Raw genomic sequence first — 17539 nt, forward strand, 5'->3', positions numbered from 1 at the left:
TGCAGGAGTGCCGAGCGGGGCTGTGATTGCGCTCGGGGGCTCCGAGCCGGGGGATCGGGGTTCGTTTTTCCTCTTCCCTCCCCGGCGGCTCCCGTCCTTGCTACATGCCTTGCCAGCGCCTGCGACTGCGGTCCACCTGCACTGCTGCCGCTCCAGCCCGGGGTGCCGCCACCTCGCTGCCCAGCGCGGCCGCCGCCGCCGCCGCCGCCGCCGCCGCCTCCACCCCGCGCGCTGCTGCCTGGGCCGCCGCCGCAACTTTCCCCCCACCCCCCCGGGCTAGTGTGTGATGTTGGACATGGGAGATAGGAAGGAAGGGAAAATGCTGCCGAAATCCTCCTTCAGCATAAACAGCCTGGTGCCCGAAGCCGTCCAGAGCGACAACAACCACAGCAGCCACCACCCCCACCACCACAACAGCCACCACCCCCACCCCCACCACCATCACCACCACCACCACCACCACCACCCGCAGCAGCAGCAGCCCCAGCGAGCTGCCCCGGCCGAGGAGGAGGAAGAGGAGAAGAGCCAGCTCCTCCTGCCGCCCCCCGTGGTGGCGGCGGCCGCGGCGGCGGCGGCCACCGCCTCTGGCACCTTGGAGGTGGCCAAGGAGATCCTGCCGGGCAAGGGGGAGCCGGGCTCGGCCGCGGCAGCCGCGGAGCTGGAGGAGAAGGAGAAAGCGGCGGCGGCGGCGGCGGCGGAGGAGAAGAAGGGGGCGGCGGAGGGGGGCAAGGAAGGGGAGAGCGGCAAGGAAGGGGAGAAGAAGAACGGCAAGTACGAGAAGCCCCCGTTCAGCTACAACGCGCTGATCATGATGGCCATCCGGCAGAGCCCCGAGAAGCGCCTCACCCTCAACGGCATCTACGAGTTCATCATGAAGAACTTCCCCTACTACCGGGAGAACAAGCAGGGCTGGCAGAACTCCATCCGCCACAACCTCTCCCTCAATAAGTGCTTCGTCAAGGTGCCCCGCCACTACGACGACCCGGGCAAAGGGAACTACTGGATGTTGGACCCTTCCAGCGACGACGTCTTCATCGGGGGAACCACGGGCAAGCTCCGCCGGAGATCCACCACCTCCCGGGCCAAGCTGGCTTTCAAGCGAGGCGCTCGGCTCACCTCCACCGGACTGACATTCATGGATAGGGCTGGATCTTTGTATTGGCCTATGTCCCCTTTCCTCTCCCTGCACCACCCCCGGGCCAGCAGCACTTTGAGTTACAATGGGACCACGTCCGCCTACCCCAGCCACCCCATGCCCTACAGTTCAGTGTTGACTCAAAACTCTTTGGGAAACAACCACTCCTTTTCCACGTCTAATGGGTTAAGTGTTGATAGACTAGTCAATGGAGAGATACCTTATGCCACTCATCACCTCACAGCAGCAGCTCTGGCCGCCTCAGTGCCATGTGGCTTGTCAGTCCCCTGCTCTGGCACCTATTCCCTAAACCCTTGCTCTGTAAACCTTCTAGCAGGACAGACAAGTTACTTTTTCCCCCATGTTCCTCACCCTTCAATGACTTCTCAAAGCAGCACTTCAATGACGGCCAGGGCAGCCTCCTCCTCCACGTCTCCACAGGCGCCCTCCACTCTCCCTTGTGAGTCCTTAAGACCTTCTTTGCCAAGTTTTACAACAGGACTTTCCGGGGGACTTTCTGATTATTTCACACATCAGAATCAGGGGTCTTCTTCAAACCCTTTAATACATTAACATCCATGGGACCAGACTGTAAGTGAACATTTTACACACATTTGCATTGTAAATGATACTTAAAAGAAAAACAAAAAAGTCCAGGTATTTTTTATTAAGTCCCCCATTTTCTGTACGTTTGTTCAGTCTTTAGGGTTGTTTATTATTCCAACAAGGTGAGGAATGTCAGCAAGGTGCAATGTGAGGAGATGACATTGTAGACTATGAAGTTTGGAAGTCAAAATTATAGTAGAATGTGTATCTAAATAGTGACTGCTTTGCAATTTTTATTCAAATATGACAAGTCTATCACTAAAAACCTCCAGATTTTCCATGTTTGCAGTATTATAAGTTATCATGGATATGTTGGTGGATGCAGATCCTGAAAAAATACTAAATTTATTAAAACAATGAAAAAATTAAAATGTAATTTGTATTTAAGCAGAAGTAATAGTAAAAGATGCCCAAGAACTACATTTTGGCCATTGATTATTTTGTCCTTTTCTTTAATGAGCTGATTTTTTTATTTTTGTTTACTTTTAGACCAAAGATTGGGTTTTAGAAAATGCACTCAATGTCCGAAGTAATTTAAACCAACAACAACATTGTTTCAGCTTGCAGCACTGCCCGTTCAAATGAATCAGAAGGGGACAAAATTAATGATTGCCTTCAGTTTGTGTTGTGTATATTTTGATGTATGTGGTCACTAACAGGTCACCTTTATTTTTTTTCTAAATGTAGTGAAATGTTAATACCTATTGTACTTATAGGTAAACCTTGCAAATATGTAACCTGTGTTGCGCAAATGCCGCATAAATTTGAGTGATTGTTAATGTCGTCTTAAAATTTCTTGATTGTGATACTGTGGTCATATGCCCGTGTTTGTCACTTACAAAAATGTTTACTATGAACACACAGAAATAAAAAATAGGCTAAATTCATATATACTTGATAGTTTTTTTGTCTCTTTTATTAAATAGAATTAATATTCAAAAGGCATTAAAGCTATAGGGAATTCAAAGTGCTAGATAGGTAGGCCCCCATTTTTCACATGCTCCTTTTTTTCTTAATTGACGTTGTATTTTTTTTAAATCTACATTATATTTTTAAAGGAGCAGGCGATTTAATCAAAAGCTAAGACCGCTAGATTTTTTTTTTTTTAATCAGAATTCCCCATTGACTTCAATGGGGAGTTCTGCTTAAAAACTGTTCATACGGCATGGCCCCAGTTACTATACTACGTATTAAATTAGAGGCGTCACAGACGTTACATCTTGAGCTTATGTAAATATATGTGTATAAAAGAGATAATTTAAATATACCCACTATATATATAACTTTGTGATCATTTCCAAAACTAATTCAAGGAATAATTCTTCTGAAAGGGTTAATTTTATTTTTAAGTCAATTGGGGACATATAAATGGCTTATATTTCTATATATTTTGTATAAGGTGTTTAATTTCCGTGTTTGGCTTATATATGGATAGATATAGCTAGATGTAATACATGTGTATACATATAAAACGACAATCCTTTCCTTAAAGGGGGGAAGACGGTTCAGGAAGCATATACACTTTTAATGCTGCAAACACGTTTGCTTAAAATATGTGTAAAAGTATTCATAGTTATCAGTCAGCATATATTGTTCCTTTGGCTGTTCCTCCTCCCTCCAGCCCCCCCTCCCCCCCCCCCCGCGGTTAAAGAGTCTAATAAAGATGTGCGGAAGTTGCCGTATATTACAGTGAAAGGTAGTGCTGAAGTGGTCACATGTTGTAACGGATTGCATGGCAATGTTTCATATTTTCAGAAATAATGATCAGTTTAAATGTGAAGCACTAAAATGAATCTTTTACACATTCTGCCCTCCAGCGATAAATATTCACTGGAAGCCCACTAGCATATAAAAACGTACGTACGTAAGTATCTTTCATTTGATGGAGAATTGAGCCTTTTGCTTTAAGGGGGGCAATGCTACTACTTTCTTATGCAGTACTTGAACCTAAAAAGAATCAGTTTCTTGATGAGTTTAAGAAATCCTATGAAAGCCGCAACTCTTGAAAATAATTAGAAAACTTGTGCAAAAAGGTTTACGAACTAATTGGATCCCGCAGTGAGTCCGTGGAAGACAAGTTGTTCATTTGTTACAATTGTATAGTCTGAAATGTGTTCTGCAGTAATGCAATAAGCCGGCTACTTCTCACAATAGGCCCAATGAAAAATAATCTCTATCCTGGAGATGTTATCGGCAAACACTTTAAAGAGTTGATCTTAAAAGACTGGAGGGTAGAGGGGGAAGGAGTAACAGCAAACCTAAATTCTTGAAACCAGAATATTGACGACACTGGGACAGAGAAAAAAAGATCTTCTGAAAATAAGAATTAAACAGATGTAAGCAAATCTGTAGGGAAGAGAGAGGAGTGAAAGGTTAAGGGGGAGATGGGACAGCAAGCTCTGCACATATGGGGAGATGGAGAGAAATCGCTGCAATTCAGATGAATCGTAACAGGAAGGAAAAGGTTGCTTTGTTTTAGTATAAAGGGATGATACCTCTTTGAAGCCCTCCCCCAAATGCTTCACTCTATTGCAATTTAAATTCATGCATCAAAGAATAATTGATCGCAACAACTACAAATAAAAAGACCTCGGAACAATCAAATCTGAAATTGCACTTGATCAGAAAAAAATCTGTGTGAGTTTAAACTGTTAAAACGTGGAGTCTCCGTTAGGTATGTTTTTACCTAAGCAAATTAAAAGAATGGCATCTGCTGCAGCTGACAAAGGACATGATTTATTATTTAACACTTGCAATTGGTTGCATATTGTGGGAAATTCAATAGCACGTATTTAAGGTGTTATTCCATGTGCAATCTCCCTTCCGCCCCCCCCCCCCTCCCCGCTCCCGAAAACGCCGATAATGTATTGAGGATTGAAAATAGAAGCCAGATCGGTTGAAAGCATAATCTCGCCATGTCAATGTTTTTCGTGGGTTAATACGCATTAATTAGGTAAACGTAATGGATAATAATTCTGAGAAAAGGTGTTACAACTGTATTTTTATATATGCTTCCAAAAGAGAAGGTTTAAACAAGCACTCATTCTTTATGCTTTACTTAAGGTTCAGTGATAAACTACTGCCTAAGCGATTCAGGTCTTATTTACTTTTTCTCTTCCCATTGAAACGGGGGAGAGGAACATGTTTGATTTGGTAGTTTACTCAAGTTACCATATAAATATTACCTGGGATAAAAATGTCTTTCGAAGGCAAAGTACTAACGTAGTACTATATTGTAACAGGCCTATTAAGGCCCAAAATTTGTCTTGGATTTACCTCCTTCCCACCCTACAAGTTAAACCTTTTGTTCGTTCATGATGTCTTTTCACACATACATATGACAGCTTGGTATGGAATTTAAGGCTTTTTTTTTTTATCCTTCAAGCAAATAATGATGTGATCTGATATTGTTTCCATAAACTCTTGGCATGTGAACGTCTGACGTCGAACTTTTAAGAACTTTTACTGATTTTTTAAAAATTATTTATCACGTGTCAAGACATACTAGGGGCCTTTGTTGGCGTTTCCTTATTCATATTGTTTATGGGTTTTTTAGAATTAAGAAGCTATTGCTATTTTTCTGGTTATTGCACTTGTCGGTATAGTTCATATTAAAGAAACTTTCAAGTGTATTTTTACTTGATTGAGTAAATGATTGAGTGGTAATGAGCTCCGATATGAGTAGAAAACACAGCCCAAATTTATAGTGAGGCATTAAGCTAGCGTCCTCGTTTAATTTCGATATTTTCTTTAAAATATTTTATATTTCTCTAAGATATTTTATATACCATAAACTGGCTTCATTCAAATCCTAAGTGTTATGTAGAACAAATATGAGCCAAAATCATTTAAATGATAAAAAAGGATGATATAACCTACCCTAAATTCGACGGTTATTTAGATGATACCTTTAAAAAAATGTCTGACCCCTGTACAAGTTTTGGTAGGAGTATATTGTGCTCATTGTGACTCCTTTTGCATGATGATTAAGGTTTATGTCCGAAAGTATTCAAAGGGGATTTTCTTCACCTCCTCACCACCCGTTATGCGATTAGACTCAGGCAGCACTTACCCCTTCCTCAGGCAAATTTCACCGAATTCCAGTTACTCCATAGCTGAACTCAATGAGAGTTTGGCCTTGGCAGAGTCGGTGTTGAATAAGACCCATTGTTATTTTTAGTGTTTGTATTATTTTATTGGTCATAATATTTTCCTAAGGACAGAAGAATCTATAGGTGTATATATTTAAATCTATATTCATATAGGAACACAGAGTTAACCATATGGAAGCGAAGATAAACCCTTATATATGCTCTGTCTTATATACGCTACTATATATACACTACTAAATATACATAGATATTCTTTATATACTTATAGAATATATAAATATATATACACATATATAGAATATAGAAATATTCAATTTATTATCTATATAATTTTTCACAATAGGTTCTGGGCAGATTTGTGTGTCCAGTGCTCTTGTTTTGAAGAATGTTTTCCTGTGGTGAAGGTGCCAGGGTAAACGGGTCAAAAAGTGGTGGAGAACTGGGTTAGCAAAAGGTGAAGGTGAAGATCATTAGAGGTTTTAGGGCTGGCTGTGGCTGTTCTGCTGGGTTTGTGTGGCTGTGCCCAGAGGGCGGAGTTCCTGCATATTCCTACCTCACCGGAGAACCTGCCCTCAACTCCACTACAGTTTATTCCAGAGAGATGGGACCCTCCAGAAAGAAAACCTGCCCAGCAATCTCAGCAAGCCTTCCCGCCAGCAGGGTAGGTGAAGTTAAAGAAAACCTCCACTACTTCTCCCTACGGGCAGATCCCTGTGATGCGAATTAAAATACATGACAGACTTCTGTCTACACATACTATTTTCCTCAACCCGAATAATAACCAGCTCGCCTGCACGACTGAAGTAGAGTTTAAAAAACACCGGTTACATCTGAACTGTTTGTGCCCAAAGTTAGGATTGTTCCTCTTCTCCCTCCCCCGCCCCCCTACTTAATTTTAACCAGGTAAGCTGCACATTTCTTCATTATTTTATAAATTCTGCCAGAAAATCTATGAGTTTATTTTTAACTTTATTTCTTTTTCTAGTTAAGAGGACTAAAGCCAAGGAAGTGACACATGTGCAGTGTTTTGTTTGGCTTTTTAAGACGCTGGGCAGACCTACCTGTACCTGCAAGAAAAGAAAGGGTGCCAGGGTGATGGCGATACTTTTTCGTGCAGACTTGGTGAGTGTACATTTTATTCCTCTGCACTGGTAAAACGGCTGTGCTCACTGGTATCAGCAATATTTACACGTAGATCTTGGGACGTGATTGATCTTTTCGATCTCACCATAAAGTAGAAGTATGCTTTAACGTGAACAATTTAATACGTGTGTTCCTTTTCCAGAATTAAAGCTGCTATTTAATCGAAGTCTTAGTAATAGATGCCGTTTCGGTGTATGTGCTGGAGGGGAGGTGGGGGTGGACTGTGTTTCTAAAAAGTAAAAAATAAAATAACAACATTTAACTTTGGGGTTTTACAAATAGGGATAGGTTTTTCGCGGGCGGGGAGTTACGCCTTTCGGGTATAGTGAAAATATTGTTAAGTTTCCGAAACGCACAGGAAGCTACTCTTGTCAAAAATTATATGAGAACAAAGATGGAGACTTTTAAAATAATGTATATAAAACTAGCATCGCCTTTCCTCTGGATATACCAGCAGGCAAACGCTTGCCCCCAGAAATGGAGAGTGAATCACTTAACAATTTCAAGCTCCACTCTAGAGATTGAGGGGTTTTTGTTTTATTTTATTTTATAATAGATCAAGGCATTTCTGCTCATCTTTCCCCCTCCCCCCCCCTAAAATGCTGTTCCCCTGCGTGCCAGAGATATTGAGATTTTAATCTATTTAGGTGCTATACTTTGTAAAACGAGAGGGTGGTGACAGTATTGTCCTGCTCGATCTATGGATTTGACAAACTTGATCATATCTCCAGGGGGAAAAAAAAAACCCTGCTTCTAGACTGACTGAAGTTCTGGCTTTTATGCCTTAGAAACGGTTGGGGGTGGGGGGGGGGGGAGAACAATACACCTTGCCCGCCTCCATTAATGATTTTAATTCCCTTGTTCCGCAATTTGTAATCTCATGAAAATAATTATTTTTAATACACCAATTTAAGTTACCAAAACGCAGTGAGATAAGACACCTGCTGAAGGTAATCAGAGCAAATGGTAATGAAGTATTGAGGGGTGGATCTCCCCATTCACATTGCTGGAAATGGAAGCCGTGTACAGTTCGTTTTCCGGGGAAATTTATATACAAAGCATGACTTAGCTTTCAAGAGAGTTGACAAATTGTTGACAGTTTGGCAGAAACCTGCCTATAGATTAAATTGGTTCCTTAAGGTATAAATAAGACATTTGTTGATTTCTTTACAAATGAGTTTGGATTTAGAAATCTATAGGTTTATATATTGGTGCTTATATCGATATGCTTCTATCGGTCACTATAGCTATCTCGGTCGTTCATCCAGTGCAAAGCTGCTGAGAGGGAGACAGCAATAGGGATAGCCACAGATGGTTAGATCGAGAGGTATATAGATATAGCTATCGCGATGGATATGCTACGCTTGCCGTCCTCAGAAACAATGTGAGCAGTGAGGAGTCTGCCGTGCCTGGGAGCTGCTCTCAAAGCAGCAAGGTGAGGGCGCTCTTGTCAAACAGGAGAGCTGGAGTTCCTTGCTTGTCACACACATACAGGTTCGATTTTCAGGTGCCAGAGAAAATGAATGTAGAGCAAAGCCATTTAAAAAAAAAAAAAAAAAGTAGATTCTTAGTGTTTACACAGTGCCTGTTTCAGATCTCAGCACTTTATCTGCCAGTTGCTAAAACTTTGTTTTCCCTGTGGTAGACATTTTTAAAAGGATTTTGCCCCTTTCTCTTTCCTGTTCCTCACCAATTTGGCAACGACTCACAGTGATTCGGCTGATCTGCTTCTCAGGCAAAGTTTACATTTGCTTTAACGATACATACCGTTCGGTGATCGCAGCTGGGGACGGGTCGTGTTGGATTTTTCCTGTGAGCTGACAACAATATGGGAATCGTGTATTAAAGCACAAAACCCAAGCAACTGCCTTCTTGCCCCTTTTACAATGCCATTTAACAGAACACAGCATCTGAGGAAGTCACCTCAATAAAACACTGGAGAAATGTTACAGATATCAGTGTTTTAATTTAACGAAAGGATTATCAAAAACATCTTAATGGTGTATACATATAATTACCTCGCCAAGGCTATCAAATAAAATAGGAAGCATTTTTTCTATTATTAATGAGCAAAGTGGAGATATACTATTAAACGTTTTTATTATTAATAATAATAATAATAACAATAAATTAATTACTAATAATTCTGTGGATGAGTGCCAGGACACATTACAATACTTAAAATAGGATTCCTTCTGTTTATGCCTAGCTGTTCTTAATTCTAGCGGACAGATTTAATTAATTTAGGATATACGGTCACACATGAGGCTGAAAAAAACTTACATTTGTCGTCCTGCACTAAAAATATTAGTAAATAACTCCAATAAAGTTAACTGAAAATTGCTGCTTAATGTTAAGACTGATATTAAGTGCATTCCTCATTCAAGCGAATCTGACTCATTCAGGTCAATAGGGGTTTGGAACTGCAAAGAAGGCAGGGACCCGACGGGCTGTTGGTTTTATTTTCTGTTGCACTGCATTCAGCAGATATCCTTTGCACGGTGACATGAGCCGGATCTGCCGAAGTCTTGTGGAACAGGAGCTGGTGGACCTCCGACGGTTTTTCTCGGGATTCTGAGCTGAGTCGGAAAAGTTGAATTCTATAGGCGAGACCCTGGCTAAATTCCCGGCTGACTTCAAAGGGGCCAGGACGTCCACCCAGAAATGATCTGATAGAGGGTATTTAAGGTTAAACGATCGATTACATTCATCATATACAATGGCAGATAAGGTTGCCTTTAACGGCCAAAAAAATCGTGTTAGGATCTGCACATAAAAAAAAGTCACATAATTTTTCAGTGGATTCGAGGAGAGGCTCAAACCCTTTTTTTAAAAAAAAAAATTGTAACCGCATGTAAATAGTTAAACCCTGCTGTTAAAATTCGCGTTTTCCAAATGGCTACAATATTTTCGAGAATTTAATAGGAGTAATACACACCCCGACTGCCCTTTTCAGGTAAAAAATCTCAGTGATGTTACAGCAAAGATGGCATTACCCTCCTTTTTCTCCCTAGGTGCGCGCGCGCACACACACACACTTCCAAACAGGCGTGTCAGTTCCACCAAGGAGACTCTTTAACTGAATATGTTAACTAAACAAAAGCTGAAACAATTATATGCTGACAGATTATTAGAGGAATCTGTTCAAGGGAATAAATGCAGATCTGATTAAATGTATCAGATAATAACTAATATTTGTTCATGCTATGGCTTGTAGCTGATTTTCAAATGCTATAGTGGTTAGAAAACCTAATTTTGTTCTTCTGAATGCACTTCCGCTGTGTGTGCGTCTTGAAGGGAGAATCTCAGTGACATGAAATGGAAATTGTATTTTTGTTATCAGACGTTAGGCATTAATGGGAAACACACGTGAACCGTATCAAAATTGCATTGAGCTAAAGTGTCAATGATCTTTTAAAAGAAATACATTCCACTGCTTTGGGAAGATATTCTGATTGTAAATATTGGGGTACATTTTCAGCATGAAAATTCTTAAATCTGCATTAAGTAATCATGTTATTATTTCCATAGCTGCTTATTCTATTTTGGTAAAGTTGTCTACTTCTGGAAAAATCGGAAAGCCACCTTTTCTGTCAGATTATGAATATAATTTATGACAAGATGGAAGGGTAGGCGTTATTAACACTATTTTTGATGATTAAATCGGTGGAGTTAAAAAACACTAATGATTAAATATGGATACTGCAGATTGTAAGTTGGAACAGCAAAATCGATTGTCTCTTCATCAATAAGACAAATGTTGGCTTGCTTCCTATTGATTAGTGTGTTTATTTAACCAGAGGTTTAGGTATTTACTTACATATTTCGGTTTCTTTATCTCCTGATTATTATACCAGGTTGGTTTGAAAGAAAGAGCTTATACCGGGAAACACACTTGACAGATCCATTTTTAGCAAACTTGATAGTGGATTATTGCAATCCAATAAATTTAACAAATTACTTATACATGCTTGCTTTTGGAGCAACTATGAAACTGTTCCAGATTAAAACCTCTTGTTGCATTCAGGGTTTTTGCTTTGAAATAAAGATAAATTATGTTTAGATACTTTTTTATTTAAAAAATAACCCTTTTAAATAAATGGTTTGGTGGAACTGAAGACATTACACGGGAATCATACTTTGGCTTTATTTCCCCACTCTCTCCCTTCGTTTAAGTCTAAATATGATCCTAGCAATACAGTAGCCTCAGGAGTTTTCTAACAGATAGAATTTCAGAATCTAGGGTTATATGAATATATAAATCAGACATGGGCTGATTTAAAAAAAATCTGCATTCAGATATCACAGTCGTACAATATAGTGACAAGATGCTTTAAATACCTTTGCGTCTTCATGTTTTAATATATTAAAAAGGTGTTGAGGTTATTCAGGTGAACTCTTTCAATAATTGGAGCATCATAGATTGAAATGGGTCTTTTTTTAAATCTACATTTTAAATGAACATTAAGATACATCCGATGAAGTGAGCTGTAGCTCAGGAAAGCTTATGCTCAAATAAGTTGGTTAGTCTCTAAGGTGCCACAAGTACTCCTTTTCTTTTTATTAAGATACAGTAGCATCTTGTTTTGCGGCTGTTTCGGGAGATACAGTGACGTTTCAGCCCTGTTTGCTATACTTTCCTATAATTCAGGAATGATAATATTACAAACGGCAATATTATTCCGCTCACAAATACCCATTCCACTCTATCGTTAAGGAAAAGCTGTAAAGAAGCAGTGTAAAAACGTAGTCACTGAGGAGGAATTATTCCTGTGGTAGTCATCAGATCATTATAGTCCACAATAAGAAAGGAGCCAAAACATTTTAACCGTGAAGATAATTAACTGTTGGAACAATTTACCAAGGGTCATGGTGGATTCTCCGTCACTGGCCATTTTAAAATCAAGATTGGATTTACACACACACACACACACACACACACACACACACCATTTCTGTGGGGGAAGGGGGGGAGTTCTATGGCCTCTGTTGTACAGAAGGTCAGACTAGATGACCATAGTGGTCCCTTCTGGCCTTGGAATCTGACTCTATTACAAGAAGGAATTATTTATTTTGCATAGGTGGTGAATTCATACCTTTCCCAAGCTGTGTTTCAACTTATCTACCCCAAAACTGTCATTAACATCTGTAGGTAATTTTCCTGTTTGTCAGAAGAGTGTTTAAGGGTAAGCATTATAATATCAATACTGTTCTAAAGGTTGGGAAATGAAACCAATGTGGGATCCTTTGTTTATGATCCTGCCTAGCTGTCAAATCGCAATCTAAAAATATTAGTGCTTTTTGACTTTGAACAACTGCTTTCTTGCAACTTGTAGATGTAAAATGCCAGCGCATCAGATGATCGCATAGATAATCTCCCCCCGCTCTCTTTCTCTGGTATAGTTGAAGGTATATTCTTGAATCTTATAGCGTTAAGTCTTTCCTGTGCATGAACTAGAAAACACTCGACAGGTCGTGAATAATCGTTTTAATGAGTGTGTAAAGCGTGCGACGGGGTGCACGGAGCTGTCGGGTTAAACAAACAACTTGTACCCTGACGAAATCTGATTGTTAAAGTGCAAAGTGGTGTCAGTCCAATTTCCATCCCAGTCCTAAAAAACACAGATCTAAGTCGCGGGAGTCCAATTTTCCCCATTAAAGAAAAATAACAATATTTTCTGAACGCAAGTGTGATCTTCTTTAATGTTAGTCCACTCCTTACTGAACAAAAAGACCATTTGCAAACCATAAAGGTATCAAGGTTCTTGATTTGGTTTTGTCTCACGGAACAAGTTAACAAGTTTATTTTTGACATCTTACTAGAGATTATCTGATCGATGTGGTAAATATTTTCCCACTTTTTTGTTTGTTCACAGATCATTCGAGGTAAACATGGGGTTAACTGGATCTTAATAACTGAGGTGGGTAACATTGTATTGAACTAAGATTATAGCTATTAACATTTGCGAGATGTTTGCATTTCAGGTAGGTTTTCTAGCAAAGGCAGGGACCGGAATTGGGTTTAATTAAGATGGAGATACTATAATATTCAACTACAGACACTTTGTGAATACTCAATATCCAAGTCATCAGCTCCCAGGAAGACAACTGTCAGTAAAATTTTGTGGAAAGAGATAGAGACTAAAAACTGAGGGGGAAATATTGCAGGTGTTTATTATTTTTAATTATTATTCTTTTATTTAACAATAAAATAATTAATAACGATTAATAATAATTACAATATAAATAACAACCTCCAGATAACTCAGAGCATCCGATATTCTCAGGAGAGACTGAAAGGTTTGCCTATGTTTGGGATGCTCAGAGTTCTACTCTGCTTTTCAAAGAGAGCCCCTTTATTTACTCAGAGAAAACCTCTCATCAAAATCAAATGGACTTTTACCTTTATTATTAATCAGCATCACCATCATCATAAGCTTATTTTTACGGCAGCTAACGCCTTCAAAGTGGGCCCACATGGGCCAGACCCTGAAAATCCTACTGAAGTCAGGATTTGGTTTGAAAATACTAAGTGCCGGTCCACTCAGAGGAATACATAAAAGCGAATCCTTGAAAGCAACCCAAATGGAAAATCAAACCCGTTTTTAAATTCCCAGGCTACACGTCTCTATTTAATAGTTTTTGAAGAATTAGGTTAATACAAATCAACTATATACATATCTTTCTATCTCTATATATTTTGCATGCATATAAGTACAGATGTGGGGCCTGATCCTCTGTCCACTGATATCATGGAAATTTTGCCTGTGACATCAATGGGATCAGGATCTGGCCCTTTTATCATTTTGTATGGACATGCAGATGGCCTGATGACAGTATTTTCACATGTTGATTCCAGCCTGGTATTTCTATACTTCGAGTTAAAACTCTAGATTTATTTCAACAGGATAATTCGGTACCGAACGCAGGGATGTTGTAGGTATTAAGGAAAGTATATACATTGCCTTCTTGTCCTAAACGCAGTAAAACTTATCTTGGGTCGGTGCCATAGAAATCACTGTCAAAACGCCCATAGATTTCAGTGGCATCAGGTTCGACCCGTTTTCCAAACATTTATAACTAATGCACCGTACGATCACACAGGATTGAGGGAATGAAATCTGAAGAATATCCTATACAGTGAGCTATCCTTTGACAAACGCGGTGTTCGAATGTTATGATTCCATCGATTGTTTTAAATAATTAGTTTACTCCGGCCACCCGCATGATGCAAATTGCAAAAATCCAATCTCTGTGTAGTTCTACCATTTAAGGGTCTTCTCCTCTGTTTCCTGCGCACCCATTGGGGTCAATGGGAGCTAGGGTTCAGAGATTAATTGCTCACGAGAAAAGGAAGACACATTATTCACAGAATAACACGCCTGGCACAGACAAACATAACATTCTGCTACTTTCTGCTAGCCCTGAATTGATCCTGACAAAGAACCGAAAACAAACAATGGCTTCTTATGTTTTCGAAACATTTTCATTTTTAACAAAAAATGTTCTCAAAATGTTTACTTTGTGTAATACGCACCTACACCGTTCGTCCAGTAGTTTAGGTAATAAATAAGGTTGTCTATGTGTAACCCTTTAAAAAGCAGTGTCTGTATCATCCACCATATAGGCTCTCTATATAATCCTGTTTCAAATGTACAAACACACACGATACGAGGTTGTGTGTGTTTGTGGATCTACTTCTCAGAAGAAATGCACTATCAAAACACTAATTATATTTGAAAGGGAGCCGATTATTTGTCTGAGAAAGAATTACATCCTTGAATGTATATTCGGCACAGATCTCGTCTCCTGTCTGCAAAAAAGGTTGCAATTGTAGATCTGTCTCAAACGATGTACCCTAAAATGCAGGAAGGTGTATCACATTTCAGTTGTAGAGAAATGTGAGATAATCCATTTCTTTTACACACATCTGTAGGATGGTCGTTAAGGGAATGTTGAAATCGACATGCAGTTGCAACGGGAACGTGTTAAGAACATACATTCGTGTTCTTTACTACCGGAAACACAACGCTTTTAATATATAGACACGGGAATGATCCCAGTTAGTTATTAAACACTGTAACTCACCAGAGTTTTGGCCTACAAACCCTGTTTATTTTTTTAAAAATGCCAAATTTGACATGCACATATTACTTTAGCTTGTAATTAAACTCTACCAACGGTGTGAATCATCAATGGTACTTTTTAGATTGTAAATTTATTTACTGGGTTTTAAATGATTAATAACCCGATTAAACAGATTTCCTCGTCTCGCTAAACTTGTGCTGCGAATAATAATGATGATGACGACTCTTTCTGAATACTAGCTGTAGCAGGGAATCTTGAAATCCATTTATCTGAGTATATTTTGTTCTGGTCTTTTTCAAGGTACTGCTCCATATTCCTGCTTTTTTAGTTCTTCCGCAACGCCAGGACTGGTAGTTACTGATGCGAGTCCTTAATCCAGATTCATAGGCTGGATTATTTTCATGTTTAGGGTGACGGGAGAAGGCGATTTGTCCCTAAAATGTACTAACTAGTGAGGCCACGGAAGACCTGCTTAGCATCTGGGCTTCAGGAGATGGGTACTTTTCCCCTTCAGAGTGGTTCCCGGATCATCTTTCTTTGGCTACCGGAAAATGCCAGTGGCTTGACGGGGCTGTGGAGAGCTCGCCATAGGCGTGAGGCAGACGGTGCAGTGTATAGTGCGTTACTGTGTGTGGCTATTTCTTGGCTGTGTTCTCTACCACTGAATGCATCCGATGAAGTGAGCTGTAGCTCACAAAAGCCTATGCTCAAATAAATTTGTTAGTCTCTAAGGTGCCACAAGTCCTCCTTTTCTTTCTACCCCAGTAGGTATCTTTGGAGGAAGAAGGTGACATGAAGAGGCGCGTCTGACAGTCAAAGTGGGGGAACTGTCCGGGAGAAGGACACGTGATGAATTGGGAGCTGCGTGGTCACGGTGCAAAGGCAGAATAGGACAGTGTGCTGGTACCAAACGCTTTCCCCCCACCCCCCCTTACCTCTTGAACAATAACGCAAAAAGAATTGGGGGGAGGGGAAGAGAGATGGGGGTTGGGAGGAAGAGCTCGGAGGAGTTAGTGGCTGTCTAGAGTGTAAACACGAGCCCATCATCTCCTCGGGAGGAGGGGAGTCTGCTTTTGTCAAACCTGCTAGTGTCTGGAAGATAAAGGCAAAGAGGCCACTGGACCAGCCTGAGATTCTGCCTTGAAATCTGGACCCAAAATGATTCAAAGGACAAAAAAGGGGGGGGGGGGGATAGTCTTAAAATCTCCCAAGCAGGCAGCTGTCCGGGGTTAAGACCGGTTACTTGATAATTGCCTTGATACCGCAGAGAGGAAAGGCTGCCGCAGAACGCGAGGGGGGAAACGGGTTTAAACAATATCTGATTCCTTTCGTAACTTGCTGCAAGGCTCAGTTCTGCTGCAGCCCAGGCAGCTCTGGAGGTTGTGGGGAGGCTGGCGATGTAAATGTTGTAACTTCTCGGATTGCGTGTGACTCTGAGCGGTATTGCCATGATTACAATAAACACTTTAAAATCGACTAAACTAGCTCCTTCGTCCGTCAGCAAAGGTCGCTTCGAGTCTCGAATACAATACTGTGGAATAGTCTAAGCGAAACGTGGCTCTGCAAAAACACTTCCCTTGCCAATCTCCCAGTGACTGGGCACACCCTGGCTCTCGGAGTTCTATAAACGACGCCGTCTTTCTATCAGTTACCAACAACAGGTTAAAATTCACTTCGACCCCCTGTGTTCGTGGGAAGTGTGAGTGAGGGTCGGCGTGTGCTGGGGGAGGGGAGGAAGGGATCTGTTGCAATGAGTTCGTTTTGAATCTGCACCCAGACCCGTGTATCTGACCACGGACAGTCAACTCCAGTTTTGGTCTGAAAACATATTCGAGAGAGCTCAGTGGGGAGAGAGAGCGAGCGAGCCAGATCCCTTCATTTTACTGGAAGTCTGTAGTATGCGGAGATCTGTACTACAACCAGACCTGATGTGACTATGTCTACGGTTTCTTTTGCTACCTAGCCACATCTCTTATATTTAAAGGAAAGAAATAACGTTCCCTATGAATAATGACCCGGGGCGGCAGCCAGTACGGGGAAAGTGAATGGGGATGGAATTAGGGATAGAGCAATGTCCTGCCATAACTGATGGTAACACAAATTAAACAAGTATTATTGGGTCATACCATCCTATCAGTGCTGACCCCAGCAGGGAACGAGGTGCTGCTGTTCAATGGGGAATTTTGTTTAAGTGCTTATGACAATAAATGGCCCATTGCTATTAAAATAAAGGGGCGGTTGGGTTTCTAACAGTTGTATTTTTAAAATATTATCTACTAGGGCACCTGTGACAGCTAAAAAATAAAACTGAAGAAAAAAGGGATTCACATCTAAACAATAAAAATAAAATGTCTTATAGAAGAAAGCTAAGAATGGTAGCGAGATAAGTGAGAGAGCTCTGTGTCCAAGGAAAACCAGACTTAGTCCACTATACCTAATATACAGAGTTAGCCAG

General features: G+C 40.6%; 1 protein-coding gene and 1 long non-coding RNA gene across 2 annotated transcripts; both read left to right on the forward strand.

Moving 5' to 3' along the window:
- The first annotated feature begins 216 nt into the window (after positions 1-216).
- Positions 217-2615, forward strand: FOXG1 (forkhead box G1). The gene is made up of 2 exons (XM_073350688.1): positions 217-1726; positions 2231-2615. The coding sequence occupies exon 1, from the start codon at positions 287-289 to the stop codon at positions 1706-1708; it is 1422 nt and encodes a 473-aa protein (XP_073206789.1). The 5' UTR covers positions 217-286; the 3' UTR covers positions 1709-1726; positions 2231-2615.
- A 3588-nt stretch (positions 2616-6203) lies between these two features.
- On the forward strand, positions 6204-16542 carry LOC140913879 (uncharacterized). Its single transcript, XR_012159682.2, has 4 exons — positions 6204-6756; positions 6839-6975; positions 12873-12917; positions 15850-16542. It is a non-coding gene; the product is annotated as an uncharacterized LOC140913879 (long non-coding RNA).
- Positions 16543-17539: the final 997 nt, after the last annotated feature.

Source organism: Lepidochelys kempii, chromosome 6 (assembly GCF_965140285.1).
Source record: "Lepidochelys kempii isolate rLepKem1 chromosome 6, rLepKem1.hap1, whole genome shotgun sequence".
NCBI classification, from domain to species: Eukaryota; Metazoa; Chordata; order Testudines; family Cheloniidae; genus Lepidochelys; species Lepidochelys kempii.

Coding starts and splice junctions, on each gene's coding strand:
- FOXG1 (XM_073350688.1), top strand. CDS start 287: ATGTTGGACATGGGAGATAGGAAGGAAGGGAAAATGCTGCCGAAATCC.